The 18,224-nt window shown below is 52.3% G+C and overlaps 1 protein-coding gene across 4 annotated transcripts in view; it reads right to left on the bottom strand.

The window, feature by feature from the left end:
* Positions 1–2,724: 2,724 nt before the first annotated feature.
* The window catches only part of MTMR3 (myotubularin related protein 3), a 75,764-nt gene continuing 60,264 nt past the window's right edge, over positions 2,725–18,224 (bottom strand). For 3 of the 4 annotated variants that reach the window (XM_058036781.1, XM_058036783.1, XM_058036782.1), the window contains 8 exons: positions 17,999–18,194; positions 16,283–16,468; positions 14,713–14,883; positions 12,423–12,568; positions 10,386–11,781; positions 8,611–8,721; positions 8,280–8,368; positions 2,725–4,880 (listed from right to left, as the gene is read on the bottom strand). In XM_058036781.1, the coding sequence (XP_057892764.1) occupies positions 4,709–4,880; positions 8,280–8,368; positions 8,611–8,721; positions 10,386–11,781; positions 12,423–12,568; positions 14,713–14,883; positions 16,283–16,468; positions 17,999–18,194 (2,467 nt within the window). In that variant the 3' untranslated portion in view covers positions 2,725–4,708. The remainder of the gene's footprint in view (positions 4,881–8,279; positions 8,369–8,610; positions 8,722–10,385; positions 11,782–12,422; positions 12,569–14,712; positions 14,884–16,282; positions 16,469–17,998; positions 18,195–18,224) is intronic. The other variant, XM_058036784.1, reaches the window with a different exon arrangement.

The following is an 18,224-nucleotide window of genomic DNA, read 5'->3' as shown; positions in this document are numbered from 1 at the left end:
TGCCCACCCTGCCAGGGAACAATTCCCCATTCCCAATATCCCATCCATCCCTGCCCTCTGGCAGTGGGGGCCATTCCCTGTGTGCTGGCACCAGGACTCTGTCCCTGCACTTTGGTGTCAGAGATCCCACAGGGTCAGTGCCCAGGAGCTGCTGTGCCCCGTGGAGCTCAGGGAGCAGCAAAGGGAGGAGCAGGGCAGGCTCTGAGTGAGCACAGCAGAACATCCAGCCCCAGATGTGCCCCTGGCTCCAACAGCAGGAGCTGGATGTGGCCCAGGAGGGAAAGGCCACGGGCTGGGAGTGTTTGCAGGGCTGATCAGCACCTGGGATCCCCTGCTCTCCCTCAGGGCTCATGTCCAACTGCTCCCAATCCAGGCTTCCCCTTTTCCCAGCCTATTTTACATTTCTGAACACCAGGATTAATTTTTCCTCATACATGAGCTGTAATTTGCCTAAAAATAAGCCCCTCGAACTGGGAGCTCGGAGAACAAGGGACTGTGAACTCATCACTGTGTAGGAAAATGACAGATTTATTGAGATCTAAATATTCACTCTGAGGCTACAGAGGAATAAAGGCTGTTACACACATGAGAGTCTGACACTTCCAGTGCTGCTGAACAGCTCTGTCCTCAGAGCTTGGCATGGTTTCAAATACTTCATGTGCTTCAAGTAATTGAGACTTCAGATGTCATTTTAATATAAATCCCACCCAAAAAGAGGACAATCAAACCCATCACCTGCTGCCACTGCAAGGTCTGAAAATCATTTTGTGACAGCACTAAGGGAAATTAGTTTAAAACACAGATTTGTTAAATAATAAAGTTAAACTTTAGGGGCGTTTATAAAATGTCCAAGTGCAAAGAAGGGTGAGCTGAAATCCCAGCATGCAGCAATGGCAGCTGCTCTGTGGGAAGGGATGGGAGCTCTAGGCCTGGGGAACACCTGGGCCAGGCCGGCAGAGCTGCCCTTTGCTCAGGGCTGACTCCAAACCTCGTCCTGGGTAATTCCAGGACTCTGGACAGGCCCTGAACCTGCCCAGCTTCCTGAGGGGTTATTGATTTCCCTTTGCAGCCTCCCAAAGCCTCGGAACCCTTCCCAGGGTTCCTGCCACTCCTGCAGCCTTTCCCAGGTTGTGGAGCAGTTCCCGAACAGCTCCTTCCCTTCCCTTCCCTTCCCTTCCCTTCCCTTCCCTTCCCTTCCCTTCCCTTCCCTTCCCTTCCCTTCCCTTCCCTTCCCTTCCCTTCCCTTCCCTTCCCTTCCCTTCCCTTCCCTTCCCTTCCCTTCCCTTCCCTTCCCTTCCGAGCCCTCGGTTCCCACCCTGGCCGTGCCTCCACCCGCTCACGGTGCCCGCTCTGAGCGCGGAGCCCTCCCGGTGCCCCCAGTGCCGCCTCCCTCTGCCCTGGGGCGAGAAGGGGACCCTGCATGAGGGGCCCCTCAGCTCCCGGTGATTCCTGACCCTGCCTGAGATCCCGACCCAGGAGGTTGTTCCACAGCCCGGGGCCAGCACTGGAGCCGCCTATCGCGACAGCAGCGCCTATCGCGACAGCAGCGATGTCCCGACAGGCTCAGGGGCTGTGCGGGAGCTGGGACAAAGGAGAGAGGGAAGGAGGCTCCTCAGGAGGAATTGATGACGGGAAATGAGCTTTGACACCTCCCGCCGTGTCCTCCTCTGCACCGCGGGGAAGCTCAGAACTCCCCTGATCCCTCTGCGGGGCAGAGAGCCACACCCGGCATTTCCCAGAGCAGAAACTTCCCTGTGCCCGGGGCTCCCAACATCTGCAGGACAATGAGCTCCTGAGAGAGCCCTCAGGAGAAACTCAAGTGTGAGAGGAGCTCCAGGAAATCCCACTGTGAGTTGTAACTGAAACACTCCATCAAACGTGATTCCTGCTTCCTTTCCGCTCCAGACTCCATCAGCAGCTCTACCCCAACCTGGTTTATTTTGATTTAATGAACACCATCCAATCACAGAGGGATTGTGCTCAAGGTCCCTCCCAGCTGCTCAGACCCCCAGGAATTCAGAGCAAATCCTCAAATATGTAAGAGAAGAAATAAATTATGGTGGGGGACCTGATGGGACAGGACTGCGCACAGCTGGAATGAGCAGGCAGTGCTTGGAAAATGGAAATAACCCTTGTGCACGACCAACATCAGTTGAGTTCTTCACGTTCTGGGAAAAAAAACATCTTAAACCTGAGTGAGTTTGGTTTGTTCCCAGAGAGGCACAGCTCCACCATCCAGCATCAGGATAAGGCAGGTGCGGGTGGGAATGGAGCCTCCACTGCCAAACCCCACAGAAAGCAGGGGAATTCCCTGGAGATGAGGGCTGATCCCACATTTGTGTAACATCACCAGACTGAAATACCATGCTTGGTCAAGGGGAAAAAGAAAAACACACTATGGAGGAAACTGAGACTGGCACATTTCTCCATCCTGGGAAAACCGTGCTGATTGTGCCAACAGAACCTGGCAGGGTGTGTGCTGTGTGCTTCCCCCTTCCTGGGACTCCTGCACCAGGAAAACCAAGCCTAAGATTTAATTTTTTGTCTTGAGTTTAGGAGTGGCAGTTTGTAGTTCCTTGGAAAGACACAGCACAGAACAGAAAGCCAAGGGCAGCAGCTGCAGCCTCCTTTTCCAAGGCCTTGGTGTTCCTGCTGAGCCTCCAATACATCCCTCCGAGGGACAGGGAAGGAAAATAAAAAATTAGAAAGTGTGTTAGCAAATGCTCCCATGCAAAAGTCTAAACTTTATTCACTTTTATTTATATATTTAACAATTCTAAAGTATTTACTTCTCGCTTTTGACAAAAATGAAAAATATAGGAGCACTTTACTCTCTTGCGGAGAGAAGGGTTATTTCTGTACACAGCTACGGAGAGACGGCTTCCTCCTTTACATACAAAGAAAAAATAATATTAATAAAAAAAGTGCTTCATCGATCCAAAAAAGCCTAAAGAGCTGCAAGCTTTTATTCACACTGTACATCCCAGCCCGGCCCCTCTTGGCACGTGCGGAGGCTCCGGCTGATCTGCAACCCCAAAGCCACACCTGGGGGTTGGGGTGCCCCCACCCCAGCCCTGCCACCTGCCCCTGCCACCCTCGTGCTGCTCTGCACCAACAGCGATGCTGGGCCTCCCTTCCAGCCCCCACAGACCCTACACCTGCCTGGGCTGGAGACCCCACCCTTCACTCCACTTGCAGTGTCTCTTTCTCTGCACCTGTGCCAGGGAGATCCCAAGATGCTCCGTCCGTTCCCAGAGCCCGTTCCCACAAGGACGCAGCCTCCTCCTTCCTGGGCATTCACGGCAGTGCAGGGATCCTGGCAGGGTGGGAAGGGAACACTCCAACCACCTCAGTGTCTCCCCCAAGAGAGCTCTGAGCTCTGCCAGATGGTTTCTCCACGTGACCTTCCCTTTGGATGATGTGATTGTGACATTCCAGGGAAGGGAAATGCTCCTTTCCCAAGGTTTCTTGGATTTTGAGCTGTTGGATCTAGAACTCTCAAATACTCCAGCAGGATTCTTGGGAATACCATAGAGAATTTGGGATTGTGCCTAGGGAATGCACCGTGAGCAGGATCTACTCTTCCTCCTTGCTGGATTGCACTAAGCAGGATCTATGGGAAGGGAAAGGGATGAGCACCTACCAGTTGGTTACAAATGGATATTTGGGAGTTTCACCCTTCAGTGAGGTGAGTCTGACTGGGACAGAAGGAGGAAGGGGAATCCATAATGTATTTTGGATTGTTTTAAGCTCCTCAGGCAGCTTTTCCTATCTGGAGTTCACTGAACACAGCCTGGGAAAGGAGGAGCATCCCAGGAGGGTGCCCAGCACCAGCACAACCCTCACAGGCCGAGCCCCGGCCGCCTTCCGCCAGTTTGGATCGTCCAGTAAAGTGCGAGTGACCAGCCAGGACTGACCAGGGCAATGCTCTGCTCCCAGAGGGACTCTCACAGATGGGGCAGGGACAGGGCAGAGCTCTGCTCCTGTCCTGTTGGACTGAAGCAGGAATTGCATGGGCAGACGCCTGGCAAGGCCCGGTGTGACGCCTGGCTGGGCTCTCACCACAGCACGTGCATTCCTGAGCCAGCATTCCAGGTGTTCCTGCTGAGAGGGCTCCGACCTCACGGACTGTGTGTGCAGGTACAGAGCCTCCAGGGCAGGAACCTGACTGAGACCCCCTCGGGCAGCCACTGTGAGAACAGAGAGGGAAAAGGTCTCTGGGGAAGGAGATTCCCACCTCTTCTAGCAGCAACAGGTTCCCAAACAGCAGTTTTGGGTTTGGAATAACAGGAGTGATTGAAAGCACTGGAGGCTGCAGCTATTCAGGCTCTGCACTCCGGCCGGCCCGGCTTCCTCTGCTCCCTGCTCCCCAAAATCCTCGTTCTGCAGCAGTTCTGCAGTGGGACAGATAAATACCCCGGGATCCTGGCTCTCAGCAGCTCCCTCCCCACCTCCAGGACCCTCCCGCAAACAAACAGATATATTATTATATACACACACACGCACGCGCGGGGACACGGACACACAGACAGGACAGGCAGGAAAGGGGGAGGAGCTGGGCAAGGAGAATCCCACAGGATCCCGTCCTCGAGCTCTGCCCACGGCCCCAGCTCCAGCTCCAGCGCAGCCTCCCGGCCCCGGATCCGGCTCCGCGTGTCCTGGGCGGGGCTCGGCCCGGCTGCGCCCCCGCCGCTCCCAGGCCAGCAATTCAGTTGGACGTGGCAGTGATGGGCTTGTCCAGTTCGAGGTCCAGGCTGGAGCTGCCGGGGTGGAGGCTGCTGTAGCAGGATTTGCAGACTCTGCTGGGCTCGAAGAGCTGCTGGCTGGGAACGGGCACCTTCTGGTTACAGCAACTGGAGCAGAACACGTTGCCGCAATTCCTTGCATCAGGAACAGAGGAGAAATGGAAAAGAAAAGATCAGAAGGAGTTTGACAAAGTTACATGAGGTGTAAAATGAGATACTCCCAGTGCTGGGATGGGGGAGATACCTCCCCACAGGCAGGGCATGGACAGGGACAGCTCCAACATCTGTGCTCCTCCCTCCTCTGGATGGAGTAGAGGTCCAGGGAATGGGCACAGGAAGGAGCATGGAGCCAGGGCCAGTGTGGAATTGCAGCCTCTGTTCAGCACTGCCCTGAGCCAGGCTGGACAGGTTGTGCCCTCTGTCACACAGAGGGCTCTCTGCCATTCACCATGGAATGGGTTGGGTGAGAAGGGACCTTAAAGCTCACCCAGTGCCATGGCAGGGACACCTTCCACTGTGCCAGGCTGCTCCAAGCCCCGTCCAGCCTGGCCTTGGGCACTTCAGGCTGGATGTGCTGCAAAGGGGCTACAGCAGAATGGGGCACAGGGCTGAGGGGCTGAAGCAGAACCACCACAGGCCCTTCTGAGCCAGGCCAGGGGAATGTGGGGAGCACTGGGAATGGGGGGTCAGGCCCTGCTCACGCAGCTGATCCAGCCCTGGCTCACAGGAGGGATGGGGCAGTGCTGGGAGCAGGCCGGACCCTGCTCAGAGCTGGAAAGGTTTAAACATGGAAATGTCAAAGCCCTCGGTCGCTGCCATCCTCCCACTGCCCCCACAGCCACTCGAGAAGTGCCACACTCCTGCACCCAGGAAACTGAGGCGAGGAGGAACATGCAAAGCCCGGGCTGGGCAGGCAGGTGCTCCATGCACAGGTGGGCACACGCAGCATTCCCGGCACCGGCGGAGCCGCACCGGCACATGCACCTCGTTACTGCTCAGTCATTAATTACCTTCTGCAAACCCCCCAAAACCTGGGAGCCCTGTGCACCCTGACCTCCTCAATTCCTACATGGAGCTGGGAGCAGCACTCCAGGGACCTGGGGTTTGCCCTCTCCATTAACTCTCTGGCATCAGGATTTGGTGCTGTTGCTGTTCTGCACTGGAGATTTGCTGCTGCCAAGAGGCTGCCAGGGAATTCTGCTGACACCTAGCAGCTTTGATTAATCCTTCCTTGCCAAGAAAGGAGATTTCCAGCTGCTGGTCACTGATGGGGAGAGAAACAGCAGAGAAATCCCATTTCCCACTTCAGTGGGCTCATTTCCTCAGTTCCACACAGCGCTCCGGGTCTCGGAGCTGGAACCCCAGCACGGGAAGGCTGACAGGGACCAACCTCTGCAGAGGCTCTGGAGACTGGAGGGCCCTGCTGGAAACCCCTGCCAGAAGCACCTGCAGGAGTGGGAACAGCCCTGGGAGGTGCCACACAGCTCCCACAGCCCCATCTCCCTGCTCAGGGAATCATTATCCCAGAGTAGCTCACTGATGGATGAGGGGAAAACCAACCAGAGGGATTAGAACAAGGATCTCTTTGTTGGAGCTCACCATTCCTAACATATGCTGGGGTTTTTGTTGTTTTATCCTAGACAATGGTGCTCTGACACTGCTTTGGAAAGCTCTGGACAGCTCATCCTTCTATCCTGGTGGTCCCTGCTTTGCTTCAGAGATTAAAAGGAGACATTAAAAACAGGCTGGAAAAGGGATGCTGCTCAGTTGAGGAAGGGGGGCTGAAAGCCACACTACCCACTCTTCTCCTCATCCCAAATCTCAGATATTCATTGGGTTTTGGTTATCCTGACCCTCCACCAGCTCTGTGGCACCTGTTCCAGTCATGGGATTTTCAGTCCTTTTAAAACAAGTGCCAGGTTTTTGCCAACACCCTGCACAGCAATACTGGAATTGTTTGGTAACACATGGCCCTCTCCCAAAAACATGGAGAAAAAAGGGAAATGATCAAAAATAAATGCATGAAACTTGCAGGACAGTCTCCTGTCAGTGAGCAGTACACACATGGACTGACAGTGAGTGTTAGTCTGAGCCACATCCCAGTTAAGCTCCCAAAAGCCAAGTCCTAAAAGCCTTTCTGTGAGGAGAGAGGGCTGTTCACACAGATCCAACCCCAGCAGCTCGTGCTGGCCACCCCCAGCTTAGTTCTGGTGATTTCCAGGCAAGTGAGAAACAAAGAGGGAGAAGAGCTGAGTTAGTTGGGAGAAGTCACCCAGGAAAGGCTGACAGACAACAGGCAGAGGCTGCTGGAAATGCTCACCAGAGCTGATCAACTCGGTCAGTGTCCCTGCAGGGAGGAGAGAGAGCTCAGGGCCACAGGCAGAGGGAGCAAACATTGGCAACCAAGGAAGCTGGAAGGTTTTCCTCTGCTCAAGGCCTTACACTGTGGGGTTCAACTCATTTCCACTCCCAGGGAGGAGTGTAAATGTTTACTACAGAGATACTCGTGGTGTTGGTCTCACCAACAGCTGGGTCACTGCACATATGGAGGCTGAAGGAGCAAAGAACCTACAGGGAGATTTGAGCCAGACCTGAAACCCTGAGTCCATTTTGACCTGTGTGTATCCAGCTCTGGGAGTTGTCCCAAGCTCAGGTTTAGGGAACTGAGCCCTGGGGTACAAATTTGCACAAACATAGTGGGCATGGTAAAAAAAAATAAATTCAGATTCTTCTCCTTCTTCCCTGGGTTTGGTTAACTTTATAAGACTAAGTGGAGCAAAAGATAAACCAGACACAAACTCAAAACTATGTTCATAACTCTTTGCAACTTCAAAAAGCAGGAGAGCTTCGAAATGTGGTAACTGAGATTTATTTAAATGATGGTTCCTGTAATAGTTTTTGCATGTGCAGAAACCAGGAATAGGAATTTATTTGAAACAGAACTGGAAACTGGAGATTCTCTGGCTTTAACTCCAGCATTTTGAGCCATGTGGTCTCTGCCTCTGGCTCTTCATCAAGCCCCTGCTGCTGCCTGAGATGCTGCAGCCTCTGTGGCAACAGGTCTAGCAAAGAATAATCCAGAAAACCTTGACCTCACTCAGGTGTTCCATTCAGATTCTGTAGGAGCAAGTTAATAAAAGGGGAGAAAGGTTAGAGAAGGAAAGGAGCAGGTTTCCAACCAGCAATGGGAAGAAGATGCTATTCCTGTATTTCATGTAACTCATATATGACTTTCTGAATGCTAAGAGGACAAAGCTCTATTTTGCATAAATTTAAACTGCCTGCAAATCCAGTCTGAGGAAAGAAAGGTGGGATCTCTTTTGGCTGGAGTGGAGCAGACACCAAACGTGGCTTTTGCACGGGCTGAGCTGAGCAGCAGGAGCTGCCCTGTTCCCTCAGCACCCTGGCAGGGCTGTGCCCGTGCTGGTGCCAGGGGCAGGGCAGTCCAGTCCCAGTCCCAGTCCCAGTCCCAGTCCCAGCCCCAGTCCCAGTCCCAGTCCCAGTCCCAGCCCCAGTCCCAGCCCCCCCAGTCACCTGCAGTGGTGTTTCCGACTGGCGAGCCAGAAGGCGCTGTCGCAGCCGTAGCAGTGCGCGGCCAGGTGGTCCGGGAGCCACCGCGTCACCTGTGGGGACAGCCAGTGACATCAGGGACAGGGCAGTGCCAGCACTCCTGAGCTGAGCCCCTCCCCAGTCCCAGAGCTTGTGCAGCAGAGGGCTCATAGGCACAGGTACTGGTATGTCAGCTGTGAGACCAGCGGAACGCAAGGAAAAGAGTTCCCAAGAAGTGGCACACGACCAAAGGCCAGAGGATAATTTGAATTAGGATTATCCCAGAGTGAGCAATTTACAGGGATTTAGTCTGTACCTCTGTATCCTGTTTATCCACCTGCTCCCAGCTGGCTTCAGAGAAAATCTCTGTGCTGCAGCGAGACAAGCAGTTCTGATCCAGATTGCTTTCCGAGTCGGGAATAGACGTCTGTTGGCAAACAAACACAGCTGAACGGAGCCCCCCAGATCCCTGTTCACACAAATAACACCCAGAAACCCCAACAGGGCAGTCCTGGACCCTCTGCTGATGGGATGATGTGAGGCAGAGTGGATTTAGGATCCAGTTTCTGCTGCAGAGTTCTGGGAAGGCTTTGGGTAATTAACCAAAACCTGCTCCCTGTGGCTCCAATTCCAGGGTCCTGATTCCTTTCCAAGGGTGTTTCACTTTCAAAACTATAATTAGTAATACAGATATCCTTTTGCTGGCAAAGCTTCTGGAAAATACAAGCCAAATTGCATATGGGAAACTCAGAATTTGAGCCATGTATATTCTATGTATATGTTCTGGGAATAATGCTTCCTTAATACAGTCTATCCAGGTAGAGGTGGATTTAAACTCAATTAAAACTCAGCCAGCCCTTAAAATATATCAAAATAGCAAGAAACCTTGAGTTAATAGATCTTGATGCCTGAGGAATGGTCAATCCTGGAGTTCCAGAGGAAAACCTGTAACTCCCAAGCTGAGGCACAAAGAGAAGGTAGAGATCAGGTCCTTAAGAATGGGGAATTTTCTGGAGGCACTGCCAGCCCTACACTGCAGCTTCTGAAGGCCCTTAAAAAATGGGAGCAGAGTCCATTAAGGCAAAGCACCCAATTTCTCCAAGGAATTCAAGCTTTTAGCAGTGACACTGAGCCCAATGAGCACCTTGTGCTGCATCTCCAATGGGAAGAGCCAAAAAGGCTCCAAGGATTTTTCACAACAAACGTACCTGGGACTATCCAGCACCTCTGCTACTTCTAAACAGTGAATTCAACAAACAGAAGCTGGGAACCTCTTACAAATATTTTTTTTTTCAATTTTGCAGGCATATAAACCATGTAGGAAAAGGAAATTTCTGATGGGTGTTGCGACAGCCTCAGGAATTACAGGCAAGTGCTCAAAACCACAGGAAAGCACAATTCTCTACAGAAGTCTCTACTTTTACAAATTTAAACATTTCAAAATAAAAGTGCAAATGGTTTAGAAGCTCCCTTAAAATCCTAATGGAGAGAAAAACCCTTCTTGAAATACAGCTGTCACAAAAGCTCAGGTAATTTATTCCAGTTAATTTAGAATTCTAGAAATTAATTCCAGTCATTGAGCCTGGGGCACCTGAAAGGGATGGTGTGACCCTGATGGGTTTGAGCTCACAGAGCTTGCCAGTGCAGCTGGGATCTGCAGAGGACCAAGGGATCATCCTATGCTCCTGTGCCAAAAACAGCACAGGAAAATAACTCTGCCCAAGTGAAGACAGCAGTAAACCAGGGGTTTGTTTGGTTTTATTGATGTTTGGTAAACCAAGGGTTTGGTTGCTTTTAGTGAGGTTTGGTAAACCAAGGTTTGGTTGGTTTTACCAAGGCCAGGGAAGGTGTTTAGGTATGGCCAGGGGTGTATGAGCTGCTGTGCAACACCCATCTGGAAATAAACCTTTTGGCTTAATTTGCACTCTGGTGACAGTATCAGTCACAGGCATCTGCCACTATCAGGTACTTGGGCAGTGTGTGCCCTCCTCAGGATGACCTGGAGAGGTCGGTCAGAGCCCAAAGTCAGGCCCTGAGCTGTGAGCCAGGAGCTGAGGGCTGGGTGAGCTCAGCCCAGAGACGCTCACTCACCACTTCGTCGCCGTAGTCGCCGTTGAGCCGCAGGGAGCTGTTGAGGAGCTGGCTCTCCAGGCGGCTCTTCAGCTCCTGCACCTGCTTCTTGAGGGTCTCCACCTCCTGCTGATGGCCCGTCTCGATCTGGCGCAGGCGCTGCTGGATGACGTCGCTGTACACGGGCATGCCGTCATCGTCCAGGTGGCTGCGGGCCGGCTGGTCCGGGCTGCTGGCCGGCTGCTTCCCCAGCTGGCTGAACATCCATTTGTGGTGCAAGTTCCTCAGGTGGAGCTGGGCAGAGCTGCAGCTGGCCGTGGACACCTGCCGGCTCAGCGAGGCCTTGATGCGCCCGTCCTCGCCGTTGACGCAGTGTCCGTTGGTGGCGGGGAATTTCGGGGCCGCGAATCCCGCCGGCTTCTCCGCCAGTTTGTTCTCCAGCTCCAGCTCCCCATTATACACCAGCTCGTCTTTGCGGTCTGCTAGAGGCAAGGCACAAGGGGAAGGCATCGGGAGGTGTGTGGTGCTGCTACCAGAAGTCCTATGCACTCTTGATCCCAGTTTTTGGAGCTCTATCATGCACTCCCCCTCGGGCCTGTTGTGCAGAGTTCGGGACAGCTCGTCAGCGCTGTTGTCGAAGGGGTGACGTCGGTGGCACGGGGCCCTGGCCGTGAGCTCGGGCTTTGCTTCGGGCTCTGTTAAGGTTTCTGTGGAGCTTTCGATGTTGGATGTCCTTTCCTCCAGCAGGGCTGTCAGAGGGAAGGCAAGGCTGGCCTGGGCTGTGCTGCACGGGCTCTCTGCTTCTCCATCACCTTTCCCAAGACCTTCCTCCTCCGTGTTGTTTGGAGCATCTCTGTTTCCAGAGCCCTCAGAAGGAGCAGCCTGCAGTCCTCTCCCCTGAGGTGCCTTCTGGAGAGCGCAGCTGGGGTCGCTGTGCTCGTCCTGCTGTCCTTTGAGTTCTGCAGCACCATGTGAGGCTGGGTGTGGGTTGGCTGTGGGATTGTTCGTTACGGTACCTGTATCCACCTCGGCCTTTTCCCCACACAGATTGTCAGCTCTCTTCTCCTTATCCAGGCCAACCTCATCCCCTTTCCCTGCCGCCTCCAGGCCACCCCTCAAGTGCTCCTCCAGCCCAACATCATCTTTAGTGGCCTCCTGCAGAATGTTCTCCATCTGTCCCTCTGCCACCCCGGCTGCCACAGAGAGCTCTGCCCCCACGGGGGCCCTGCCCTGCCTGCCCAGCCCGTCCCCCTCGAAGGGGTCGTCCCCAGGGGGGCCCAGGCTGCTGAGCTCCAGGGAGCGCCGGTGCTCCTGCCACTTCTCGTTGAGGCTGGGGTCGCTGCTCCGGCGGTTGGTTGTAGGCACGCTGCTGTCACAGGCTGTCGTCAGATTGTCAAAGGATCTTGTCTTTGGTAGCCTGCAAAGGGACAAACAATCCCACCCCCAAGTCAGAGGATGTTTTTGTAACACTGAGCTGCTGTGGTTAAAAACCAGCCCCCCAGGTAGGACAGTAACCATCTGCCAGCTAATGGACTTGTGGGAAATATCATCCAGGAGCACATTCCGACCATCTGTAGTGCAGAGCTGCTTCAGTACTTTGTTTGCCACAAGGAAAATATGTTAAACCAGACTTCAAACATTCCCAGATTAATCCCTCTACCAGCAAGCCCCAATGCTTACAGCCTGGTCACACCTCCTAATTAACATGTGCTCAGAGTCACTGTACAACAAGCAAAGAAATGGTTATGCAACACTGAAAAAGAACTCAAATTCAAGATAACCAGTGAAAGCTTATATCCTACAAGGATAGAAGGAATTCTCTATGGCTATGTGACACCCAGAGTTGAACTCTATTTGCCCAGCTTCTCTCTGCCACGCTGTGTGACAGCTCCCAAACCCACCCCACAGACAGGCTCTGCTTGGCCAGCTCAGTCCCACAGTTCCACCAATACACCCAGGAGAAATCCTGCCCTCCCACCCAAACACTGTCCTTCCATATCCCCAATATTCTCAGTTGATCTTACTTTACAGGATGGGATTTCTGGGCTCTAGGCTCACCTGCCCAGAGGCTGCTCTTCGGGGCTAGAGCCTGGCACAGGGTAGGGGGCACAGGTGTCGTCGGCGGGCGTGGAGGGCGAGGAGCAGGGCAGGTAAACGGCGCTCCAGAGCATCAAGTTCCGCACATGGCACACGGGATACAGCACCTGCCAGGGGCACAGGGGAAGGGTCAGCTGCTGCCTCCCAGCAGGAGAAATTCAGCTCTGAGGGGGGCAGTTCACTGGGGTTCCCAGCCCCATCCAACCCAACCATGGACACCTTTTCATCAGCCACACTTGGGGCTTGGGGCTAGAATGACTTTTTCTGTCAGAGGTAGAAAAATGCCAGCCTTCAGCTCCTCCTGGATGAACTCCTGCAATGAGCTCTCTGTGAACCTACACCTTCACAACTCATGGAATCCAGTGGCTCAATGTGAGTGCTGATGTTCCCTTGTGTGTTGTGTTGCACTGTGCCAGAGGGAGCTGAACTCACTCCATGGACCCCAATGCACCACAGCCCAGCCTGGCTCCAGAGGAGGCACTCATGGGCACATACTCAGTGCATGGGTACCTATTCAGTTCTTTGAAGAGGCAGCTTGCTCTTAAAAGCGATTCCTTGATTGTGGAATATGCTTTCTGCTTCACTTTAAAAACACTTTCACTTTAAAAACAATTTTAGCAATTCCACTCTTTTCAAAGCAACTTTCCCATGGCAGTGGCAGAGGAACAGCTGGCTCCACCAGAGAGGCACTGCCCAGGCTCCCCAGGGAATGGGCACAGCCCCAAGGCTGCCAGAACTCCAGGAGCATTTGTCAATGCTCTCAGGGGTTGGATTGTATGATCCTGGTGGGTCCCTTCCTAAATGAGGATATTCTGTGATTCTCTGAACACTCTGCTTCCCTGGCACTGAGCAGGGGTGGCTGCTGCTCCTAAATAACTCTGGCTCTGCAAGAGATGCAGTTGCACCACAGGCACCTTTTACAGCCTGAAGCAAAACCACAAGAAAATGAACCCAAACCAGGAAATTACCCAAACTCCCACGTGCAGAAGGAGTGTCCTTGTGAGTATTTCCTGAGAACAGGGGTCAAGTGGGATAGAGCACAGAAGGGCAGCCCAAGGACAGACCTGTCCACACAGTCACTGTGAGAGCCCTCTCTATGCCCCTCCTGCCATTTCCATGGAAATCTAGAAGCATCCACAGCTTTAAGATCCCCCCAGGCTATGTCTGCTCTTCCTCACAAACTCTCCCCAGGGGGGTCAGGTGGGAAGGCTCCAGGGGCTCACTGCAGTGACAGCCCAGAGCCAGGGCACCCTCAGCCAAGGAGGGCTCAGGGGAGCAGAAAACTCATCTCTTTACAACCACTGTACTCCTCCCCGCTTAGTCAGGGTTGAGTTTTACTCTAAGAAACAACTGAAAGCCACATCCGTCATACACAAAGCCACTGCACAGTCCTTGCAGTTCAGTTTATGACATCTGATACTCTGAGAAATAAAAAGGGTTTAAATATTTATGCAAGTCCTTGCAGTCCTAACCATGATGTCATTTGGTGTTTGCTCTCTTGCCCATGCTCTGCACCCCTGAATCCCTCACTTGACCTTGTACCAAACACACAACTGAGCCCCTTCCCAGAGCCTTCAGTGAGCTCCTACATGGAGGAGCCAAACTGAAAACCTGAAGGGATCAAGAGAAACAAAGATACACTAAATAATCTGAGCCACTTTTTCTGTTCAGATTTAAAATTAATTTAGACACAGTGTCTAGGTTTGCAGGCAATTTTGTGTCACTGCTCTGACACAGCTCAGTTCTCCAGAGAGGTCTATTTATCAAACCCTGAAATGTTTTCCATTACAAACAATAAAACATTTAGTCACAGAAAGCACCTTTCCAGCACAGAGAAATTTCTGAGGTGGCATTTGACATTCCCCAAATATCAGCAAAATTAACCCAAGACTTCAAACATCAGCCTGAGCTGGGTGTTCCAAGGTGAATGTCAGAGGGAGCTGAGCTGGTCTGGAATCACCTCTCTGTCCGTGGTGACAGCTCAGAGAACCACACAAGGGTTTGGGCTGGAAGGGACCTCAAAGCCCACCCAGTGCCAGCCCTGCCATGGGCAGGGACACCTTCCACTACCCTGGGTTGCTCCCAGCCCCATCCAACCCAGCCATGGACACCTCCAGGGATGGGGCAGCCACCCCCTCAGCGGTGCTGGAACCCCAGGGCACCAGGTCCCACTGCTGGGCTGTTTCTCATCCCCCCATTTGCAGGATGCTGTTTGGGGCAGCTCTCCCCCAGGAGGGGATTGGGTACGTACAGATTCTGACTGGGAGGAGTAGAGCAGGTTTTTGAAGGCTTTGTTTGCTGCCCGCAGCAAAGACCAGACGGAGCAGGTCCGTTCCTGAGTGTGTTTCTCTCCTCTCTCTTTCGCATTGTTGCACAGGAATGTTCCAAAGAGGCAGGAGTAGGTGTGCTGCACCAACTTCACCTGCACAGAGCCACACACACACACGGGGTCAGCTGGACAAGGGCTCAGCCTCAGCTCCCTTCCCTCCCCGGAGCAAACCCCGCCCCAGGGCCGCTGCAGCAACCCCAGCATTTCTCACATACTTCCCTACAAACCAATTGCACAGGAATGACACGGGAGAGGAATCTTAAAATCAGAACTGAACAAATTCAGGAAAAAACATAACACAGAAAGACAAAATATTTGTTCCTAATCAAGTCATGTTGATACAAACTCACTGCCCTGCAGGCCAGGCAAAGCAGAATCATGATTCCTCTGCTACAAAACATTCCTGCAGCACAGAAATGCTGATCATTTATCACTCCATGCTGGGCCCAGCCTAACAAATGCCAGCTTAACTTCAGGCATATCAATGACTTCCTTGGGACTATTCAGATGTTTAAATGAAGACAAGTGGTTCAATATTGTAATAAATTAGGGGTTCACTCTACAAAGGCCAGCACACCATGAGTATGTTCTCTCTCAGCCCGTGGAGATTAGCAGTGTGCTGTGAAGCCAGTTACTACCTGTTGTATCTCATTTCACAACTGAGCTACTCCGGGACTGTACACGGGCTCAGTTACATGGCTGAGCTGGCAAGTGGTAATTCCAGTCAGCCACAATCACAGGAATGTGCCTTAAATCTCTTAGTGAATCAGACACTTCATAAAAGCTTCTACTCTTCAGACTACTGGTCCTGCAGTCCATGACTGCCACTTCCCCAGAGATCTGAGAAGTGACTGGGACCATCCTGGCTGAATTCCTAATAGGAATGCTGTCTGCTTCCAAAGAAGGTAAGCACAGCTCCTATATCCTACACATTTTCAGTGAAGAAACTGAAAAAAATGAATGGAGCAGGTTGTTTTTAGAGGAGGAGTATTCAAGTCAAAACAAGATCCAAGCAGGGGGGAGTTTGCATTGGAAGTAAGAAGGTTTTTTTCAGGCCGTGTGGATGTTCTCTCTTAGGTGAGACTATTCAATTAATATAATTTATTTCTTTAAAGTCTAAAAGAAGTCCTTGAGGATCTTGCTTTTGAGAGTGAACAGACCCAGTGGGTTACACAAGTGCTTTTGTCCCTTCTATCTGGGCAGCTTTCCTGCTCCCTTTATCACGTGAGATCGTATATATAACATATTCATATATAGAATATATTCATGTGTATATAAAATAATGGAATTATTTGGGTGGGAAGGGGCCTTAAAGTCCATCCAGTTCCACCCCCTGCCATGGGCAGTGTCACCTTCCACTATCCCAAGTTGTTTCAACTCCTGTTCAACCTGGCCTTGGACACAAAACATCACAAAAAGGTGGGAAAATCTGCCCCCAGGCTCTCCAGCAGTGCTCAGCAGCAGTGTATCACCCAGCAGGCTCCCAACTCACAAGGAATGCTTCGTTAAACTCGAAGGAGCAGGGGAACTGCCTCTGGAGCTGATGGACACAGTCCAGCCACTGCAGAAACACCGGGCAGCGCTCGTTGAGGTCGTCCGAATTCTCCCCGTGGCCGCAGCGATCTGCAAACTTGTGGCCAAAATCCAACCACTCAGTCTCCACCAGCACCTGGAAACCCTGCAGGGAGGAGAGGAGAGATGAAGGATTCCTATTTTCCTTTGGTTCAGTTTTCTGAGATGGTCTGAGACTTGTGGGAATTGCTGTGTCCTCTCTCCTATTTCCCCTCAGCACTGGGCTCATTACTTCTCTTTACTGCTTTCCCTAATGCCTCTGTGCTCTGAAATGGAATTAGGACAGATAAGGATTCCCAAACTACATGAAAAGGAAAGGGAATAAGGCAGGGTAAGCCCTCAGTGACTGGCAGGGACGATCCTGATATGAGCCCTATCTCATCCAGGCAGTGAAAAGTAGGAACTTCATGTTGCCAAAGCTTCTGGATCATGGTATCCAGTATTTGGACAAGTTATATAAAAACTTTTCTTGAAAATGATGGTCAGATCCACTTGTCAGGAAAGAAAACCATCCATCCACAACAGGACATCCAAGCTCAGGGGGAGCAGGTGCTTGTCTGTGTGTACAGCAGTCACAAGGTTGATTAAAGGTTCACTTGAGTGATTTTTCATGAAAAGGGCAAAGAACATTCCCAAGCAGTGCCTGGGCGAGCAGCTGAATGTCACATCTTGTCTCACAGGACCTGAAATCCATCACAGGGCAGGCAGGTTTTGGTTCTTAGTGGAAAGAAAAATTGTAGAGAATGTTTATGGAGTCGAAGGCTGTGATTAGAGCCAAAATAATGGCTGTGATTAGAGCCAAAATAATGGCTGGCAGCTGAAAAGCTTTAAATCTGACAGCACTGAAAACTCATTCTCCTCGATGTTTCTAATCCTGGTACAGACAGTTACAGTTTATGGTTTGCTCTGGGTGACAGAGAAGGCTCAGAGTGTGCACAGCACAACTCTGCTCCCCAAGCAGCAAGGACAGCACCCTTTGGAGGACCAGGAGCAGATCCTGTGCCCAGACCAGGGCAGCACATTTTGCCTGATGGATGCCAGCTTCTAGAATCCATGAGGAAAAGGATCCAGGAAGTTTTCACACTTCCATCCAAAAGGCAGCTCCAGCTCCTGGTCCAAGTGTGTGTGAGGCTGTAAGCAGCAGCTCCCAGCAGTGTTCAGACACAGAGTTCTGTCCTGGACAACAAAGGCATCTTGCCTGTGGGCTGGCAGATGGAAGCCAGCCAGCACACGACCCACAGTGCTGCAAAGTGATGGAACAGGGGAAAAGCAGGAGAAATATAACCGACAGAGGGGAATGGAAATGCAAAACTGGAAAACCATGCAGCTGGGAAATGCAGCAAAGAGAAAGGCTCTCTATCAGTGCTTGGCTGAGAACCTGCAGGGATGCAGCAGAAGCTGCAACTGCAGCACTTTGTACTCCATATTCCTAACCTAAATATGGGGAAGCACAGACCATGACTGTGCAGTTACAGCAGAGGGAACACGAGCTACTCCTGAGTAACACAGGCACCTACACCTGGCAGTCACTGCAGACTACAGGTGACAAACTCCTGCCAGCTTCAATGCCTTTGCCAGGGGAGAAACCTGCAGTAAGTCACAGCCAGACTCCCTGCAGAGACCCTGCTTTACCCACCTCTGTGGTCCTGTAGTAGGGGTCCAGCAGGAGCTTGGCCAGGGCCACGATCTGGGGCGTGCGGTCCCAGCCGTCGGAGCAGTGAACCAGCACGGGCCGCTGGTCGCGGTCCACGGCGTGCACCACCAGCAGCGCGGACTTCAGGAGCACTGACAGGTGCTGCAGCCACTTGGTGCTCTCCAGAGCTGACAGCCAACTAGAGGGAAAGCAGGCAAGACAGTTTTTG

This window comes from Melospiza georgiana, chromosome 18 (genome assembly GCF_028018845.1).
Source record: "Melospiza georgiana isolate bMelGeo1 chromosome 18, bMelGeo1.pri, whole genome shotgun sequence".
Taxonomy (NCBI): domain Eukaryota; kingdom Metazoa; phylum Chordata; class Aves; order Passeriformes; family Passerellidae; genus Melospiza; species Melospiza georgiana.
Note: the sequence above shows the minus strand (reverse complement) of the source record. Positions and strands in the feature narration are given on the sequence as shown.